At 33.6% G+C, this 6,796-nt stretch overlaps 1 protein-coding gene across 3 annotated transcripts; it reads right to left on the bottom strand.

The window, feature by feature from the left end:
- Positions 1–474: 474 nt before the first annotated feature.
- LOC126824077 (uncharacterized) lies at positions 475–6,516 on the bottom strand. 3 transcript variants are annotated; one of them, XM_050553255.2, is made up of 7 exons: positions 6,363–6,516; positions 4,645–4,790; positions 4,429–4,495; positions 3,942–4,214; positions 3,398–3,702; positions 3,013–3,180; positions 475–2,368 (listed from the first exon to the last, which is right to left on the bottom strand). In XM_050553255.2, exons 2-7 carry the CDS (start codon positions 4,774–4,776, stop codon positions 2,228–2,230), a joined length of 1,086 nt encoding a protein of 361 aa, XP_050409212.1. In that variant the 5' UTR covers positions 4,777–4,790; positions 6,363–6,516; the 3' UTR covers positions 475–2,227. The 3 variants fall into 3 exon arrangements, with proteins under 3 accessions (XP_050409212.1, XP_050409214.1, XP_050409213.1); XM_050553257.2 differs by having other exon boundaries at positions 3,013–3,162; XM_050553256.2 differs by lacking the exon at positions 6,363–6,516 and adding an exon at positions 5,102–5,238.
- Between the last annotated feature and the right edge of the window lie 280 nt (positions 6,517–6,796).

Genomic DNA, 6,796 nt, shown 5'->3' with positions numbered 1-6,796 from the left:
TTAACGTACACTAGACACAAACTAGGTCATTTCGGGACAAACATATGGTTTAATTTTATGAGTTCAATAATTCGCTTGCGTGTAGGGGTCTTTAGCAGTGGAAGGAAACCGGAGAAAACCCACCAGATTGGACAGGCGACCCTACACGCAACCATTCGGCTATCAACCCCTCCCCGCACACACAAAAGATGTTAAGATTTTCGATGATCATATTCCATGTCCAGAACAAACACTAAACCGCGTATTCCTCGATGGCATAACAACCATGAAATAACGGCCTCCATGTAAGTGCCTTTAATTCAATTTTCTGCTGTTTTCTTGACGGGTACCAATAAGCAATTGCCTCAAGTGATTTGGCAAAACATTCACAGTCGAATTGTATGGGGGCAAGGGTCAGAGTAATTTGCTTTGCCTGCAGGCCTCAAATGTTCTTAAAATCCATTTAAATAAAAAACAAAGTTACAAACCAGTTAATTTATATTTTCTAATGGTTTTTTTATTATCTTTTTCATTTTTATTAGTTTTAAATTTAACAAGTTTCAACTCATTCAAACTTTCATACTTTCTGTACAAAAACAACATAACTTATATATATACAAATAATATCTTCTTTAACACAACCCTAGTCTCTATGGTAGTCATGCTGATATACCTTCAGATTTGGTTGATATTTAATTATTCAACACAGTTTTCAATAAAGCTTTTTTGGCCGAAAACATTTCCTTATTTGGTCATATACCAAACAATCCTCAGGTTGTTTTTCTTAACACCGCCATACAGATTTGGTTAATATTTAATTATCCAATTCAGTTTTAAATAAAAAATAAAATAAAGCTTTTATGACGAAAACAATTCCTTATATGGTCACAGACAAAAAAATCCCGTTTGTTCTTCTTTATACATTCTTAATATCAATTTCCTTTTCATTTAAAACAAGAGTTATTGTTCTTGGCACAACTTCTGCATAGAAGGAACAAATAAAAGTTTTGAAATCCTGAATCGGAAAAATTTGTCAATTTAAAAGTTTTGAAATTAAAAATCACAAAAAGTTTTGAAATTTTAAACCAAAGTTCACAAGTCTTTCTCAAATCGCAGTTGCTTAAGTTTTGAAATTAAGAATCCCAAGAAGTTTTGAAATTCTAAACCAAAGTTCATGTGAGTCTTTCTCAAATCGCAGTTGGCTAATCGCGTTTCTGCACAAAAGTACATCCCAAATATTTTCATTCAAACTCGCTTGAGTATCCTCAACATGGAGTCCTTTGAAAAGGAAATTGATACATAATTTATAATTCTATAACCCCTGAGTTCTTTCAAGAAAAAAATTGACACATAATTTATAATTCTATAAAAAGATCTGCATCCTTGTCTAGGGACTACCACAAGACAAATATATTATATGAATAAATTCAATTTTTGAAACAAATGTGTTAAATGATTTTTTTCAAATGGTGGATGAAAATGAATCATGAAATGCTATATATACAATATGAAATGATATAAATATTAAGATTTTTTTTTCAAAACATCACAGACAAAAAAAAAAATTCAACCGGAATTTGTCAAAGCTGATTAATTTATACTGATGGTATGAAAGCACTAAAGTATCCATTTTAAATATTCGTTTGTATTAGCACTTTTGCAGTATCGGTTCCTTAATTTGGAACATCTCAAATTAATATAGGTCTCTCGCTCTCATAATATCTTGATTAATAATACAGAAATGCCCTTTACTAATGAATATTCCCTTTAGGTTTTTTTTTTGGTTTTTTCGCTATTGTACTGTGTTAGTGACAAAAAAAAAAAAAAAATATGACCAAAACACAATAAATGCCCATTTTTTTTTGTAAAATAGACTTGAAACTGAAGCAATGTCTCCTCTAATTCTTGCCCTTATTTTCATCTCAATAATATATATAAATTTAACATCTAAATTTATAAAGAGCTTAATGTCACTTCTTTCTTTAAACTACGGGTCCTGGTAATCAAGGATGGCCGTCCGTAACCATGGTCACACAATTATCACCAGACCTCTGTCCTCTTCCTCCCCTGATTGGTTCGAAGACGAAATATTTTATTTCCCGCAAATATCTTTGTTGCGATTGTCCACATTGACAGGAAATTGCATCACAGTTTGTTTGTTTGTTATCACTCGGGAGTTACTAATGAGATTCGGTCGTTTTCAGTTTTAACGTTAACATTTTTTTTGATATGTCTATCTATATTAAAGTCAACAGGTGTTGTTATCGAGGGTCGTACTGTTACTGCCGAAACGGAAGATTGGTTGCCCGGTGATACGACATTCGTGAAGATCTTCATACACTTGACTAGCATCTTCGACTGGGAACACTGCGTAACTGGGAGGTGTTAACTGAAAAATAGACAAAAACATATCATCAATATTGGTTCAAATTTAACTTCATCTCGAATAAGAAATTATTACCAGTTTCCGACCCATACCCTTCAACAGTATAGAGTCAGGTTTGATTACAGGAAGTTGACAATATCATCAAGTTTTCACACGGATTAATTATGCCATATAATATAGACCAAAGGCTGGAGGATTTCCGCATGTTGAAATTATAATTTAAATACTTCATCTTGGATTCAAGTTGGATGAACGGACATTGAAATCATGGCTCAAATCTCATTAAAATGCAGATCTATATTTCATTTCGTTTTATTATACTTTCGATAATCTACACTACATATGACATCAGATATTGATTAATCAATCAGCGATGACGTTTCTAGTGGTTTACCCACAGTTCAGTGCACCTCATGCCAAAAAATCTCTGTAACAGACCGTTTCATTGGCTAAGCCCTCACTTCACCCAGAATGCTGGTAATATAACAACTCTTCCAGATCCTAGTGTAGTAAAGACAAGTAAAACGAAATTTTGAACTATAAAAACGAAACGAAACGAAACGAAACGAAATAGGATCTAGGTTTTAATCAGATTGAATTATGGATGTACCAAATTTCTGTTTTAAAACGCCATCGAGGTAACCTACCTTTTTCTCTTGGACTGCATGTACAAGGTCGTACAATTGGTTCAGATTTCCTTTAGGAATACCCACAATGCTCTGTTGTTTGGCTGACAAGGCGTTTAAGCTGATGGATACTTGAGCCATGTTGTTTCCACCCACGAGAATAAGTCCTTCCTGCAAAATAACACCCCTCTGTTTGAAACATTTATTCTGCCTCTATATAATCTAAGAGTCTTTGAAATTAAACTTTAATTCATATTCTTTTTAACAATTTTGATTTTTGAAATTAACCTTTCAATTATCTTTAGTTTATATTTTTTTTTACCAATTTTGATTTGTTTTAATTACAAATTAAGATTACAAAACTTAATATTTTTTTTTCTAACAAAAAAAATTCTATAGTACTCACTCTGTTTAAAACTTTAAGAGCTCTCTGCATAGTTCTGGGTGAACTGACAAAATCGATGATGACGTCAACTCCTCCTCGGCAAGCATCGAGTGTTCGTTCAACGATATACTGCTCATGATCCTCTTCGTTCCAGTGAATAATGTCGTAGCACCCATGATCCTGAGCGACCAATAATTTATCGATACTATTGTCGGCCATAAATAGTCTGACATGGTTACCAGTAGCGTTTTCTATGAGGTAACGAGCCAATTGAATACACCATAACCCTAGGCCACCAGCTCCCACAATTAATACGTTTACACAAGCTGAAAAATAAATAATATTAATGTTCAATTTTTTTCAAACTTACAGAAACAGTCACTATGGCTAATTGTTTAATAATCATTCAAACATTTTCACAGAAAACTTCACAAATTACAGAACTTTTTGAGATATTTTTTTTTTGTTAGACAAAAGAAACCATCACTGGATCCAATAACACAAGAATTTCTGTATAAATTGAGATGAATTTAGATTTTTTAAAATATTAATTTTTAACACTTACGTTTAAACTGCTGGATTTTTTCGACATGAGGTTTAGCTTTTAAAACAGCAGAATAAGCAGTAAGTGCTGAGCCAGGTAACATGGCGGCAACTTCTAGAGACATTTCTTTAGGTATCTGTATAACATTTCGTGTGTCGTCGATGGCAATATATTCTACGTATCCCTGGCTGCCGATATCCTCGTCGGGGAATATGATGACTTTATCGCCAGGTGTAAAGTTACAGTTGGGAACGGTGTTAGAAATGTCGTGAACATATCCAGCAATTTCCGAACCTGAAAAAATAGAAATTTAACAAAATTTAAAATCAGAACATTTAGTGTACAAGATTTATAAATTGGACTACACTCACCATATGGTTTTCATGGATTATTTTTGGGGTTTTCATGGATTATATTTTGTGGTTTCCATGGATTCATGGGATATTATTTGTGGTTTTAATGAATTATATTGTTTATGTCTGTAGCATCAAAATATGATTTTACTAACCTGGAAACTGTGGTCTGAATCCTCTTCTCTTCTGACCCTCTGAATAAGAAGCCCCTGTATATGCGACCTGGAAAAAATATTAGAATATTTCTATAATACCAGGGTTTTATTCTTATTATTTTTAAAGATTTACTCGATTCATTTAAACTGTCATCTGAAGATTATATATATATATATATATATATATCGTTCTCAATATTTGTTAAATATATTTACCTTGACGACAAGACCGTCTTTTGGTGTTTCTGGCATGGCAAGCGATGAGCTGACACCATCAAATGGCATCGCTAGACTGTCACTACCTCCTCTTTGCATGACTTGATTCTGGTATAGTTCGTTGTCCAACATCTTTGTTTATTTTCCTGAAAAATTAAATATTTTTCTTTAAAATAAAACCAACAAAAATTTCCTTGAAAATTTAAATGATTAAAAACAGCCCCCCCCCCTCCCCGGCCTCTGTTTTTGGATCATCAATTAACGGTAGTCAAGTTCCTGACAAAATTATGAGCGAATTGAAAAGTATCCATTGTCGATACTCGATGTCAAGTTTCAAATCCATAAAGATACTAATTCCAACTACACTCTTCACCAAAGCCGAAATTTCCACAAAATTAAGTCAGTTTTTTTGTTGTGGTGGAGGACCAAGTCCAGACATCCATGCCATCTCACTTACGTAATGAATAAGCTGCCTGCAAGATTAAGTTGCTATCACGGCGGATGACTCCTGAGTGAATACAACATCCTTTGCCCCACAAATAAGTTGAGCGACTTCGTTGATTGATATTTCGGTTAATGTATGCAAACAACCTGTGAAGGTCATATTCATCCAATCAGATTGCGCAATTAAGCCCCGCCTATTATTCTGCACCGCAACCAAAACATGTCATTCTCTCCAACTTAAATAAATTGTGGCATTAGGAATTTGATATGCAAGAATAAAATAATTCGGTAGGTTTTCGACCTAGATCTATCTGCGAACAGCACGCAGCGTAAACACCGTATTATTCAAATACAATGTATGTTTTATTATGCTTTATTATATGAAATTGACATATATAATTCTAGAAAATAAAGATTTCAATTATGCCTATTAGATCAAATTAATTCAATTTCAATTATAATCCGATGGATGCAATCTAGAAATTAAAATTGAATTTTATAAAAAAAAACAAAAAAACCCCCGAAAAAACCCAAAAAAAACACCAACAAAAAAAACAAAACAAATCTTCATCAATGATTAAAATTCTCGACAATCTCGCATGGATAAAATTTTTAATCCATAAAAAGACTAATTATTTTTCATTAACCTTCAATATATTTCTCGAGTATAAATTTTTTATGAACTTTTTGATCTGACGAACGCATTATGACATTATTCCAAATAGGCGGCTTATCACGCACTGATCATCCACAGCCCTTTGAACATGCGCATGCGTCACACCCTAACCACTGCCAATAATTCCAATGAACAGCTGATCGAAGCGTGCACAGCGCGTGGAGCTTTTCATATGCCTGACCTCCATGGTCCATCATCCCTAAGTAAATTGAATTATTACAAATGAGGTTTAATTTGTTCAAAGATAAAAGGTCATTTTAATTTTTACTACATCTAAAGTTTATCAGGCGATCTTGTCAACATGCTAAATCCAAGGCAAGGAGACAAATCACTTCTTCATCGGTATGCCATCGGCATCGCACTCGAAATTTGTATTCAATCAATGAAAGTTCAGCTAGTGAATAAAATAAAATCCTATATTATTATCCTTTCTTTTCTAGACACAATCCAATTCGAAGTGAAACACTTAGTTATTGGCATACAAAAATATTTCCAAAATCCCACCCGAAAACCCGAACTAATAATAGCCATGCTAAAAACAAAAGAAACTAAAAACAATCCCATGATATTTTCCGAAACGTTGATAGACAACACTTACCGATTATGTAAAGTGGTTGATCCTAATTATTTTTAAAATCACAGGATAAATATAATCACAAATTGAACGTCTGTATTCTTTCAAATAGAAAACTCTACTGCGGGAAATTCGGTAATCGGGGTTTATTATATAGCTGACACAGGCCATTCGTTGTTCACGTGAACACTATGCAGTAAACAGTACAAATTACGGTCAATGCGTAGACTAAAACAACCAGTGCCATTATAAACACCCGTTCCAAGGAGAGACTGGTTAATCACAAGGCAGACAAAGCGTGAAAAGAGACCTTACAGAGATCCGAAAGGAAAACGGGAAACGTGTATTTGGGTGAGGCACTCTACTTTACGGCAAAACATTTTTAACGTAAGCATAATTTGCATGCACTGGTATTCAGACCCGAACGTAGTATCTTGTTTGTGTCACGCGCATAAAGA

The sequence above is a fragment of the Patella vulgata genome, chromosome 6 (genome assembly GCF_932274485.2).
Source record: "Patella vulgata chromosome 6, xgPatVulg1.2, whole genome shotgun sequence".
Taxonomy (NCBI): domain Eukaryota; kingdom Metazoa; phylum Mollusca; class Gastropoda; family Patellidae; genus Patella; species Patella vulgata.
Note: the sequence above shows the minus strand (reverse complement) of the source record. Positions and strands in the feature narration are given on the sequence as shown.

Coding starts and splice junctions, on each gene's coding strand:
- LOC126824077 (XM_050553255.2), bottom strand. CDS start 4,776: ATGTTGGACAACGAACTATACCAGAATCAAGTCATGCAAAGAGGAGGT. Junction 4,215..4,428: donor ATTCAGACCACAGTTTCCAG/GTTAGTAAAATC, acceptor CTATTTTTTCAG/GTTCGGAAATTGCTGGATAT. Junction 3,703..3,941: donor AAAAATCCAGCAGTTTAAAC/GTAAGTGTTAAA, acceptor TTTATTTTTCAG/CTTGTGTAAACGTATTAATT.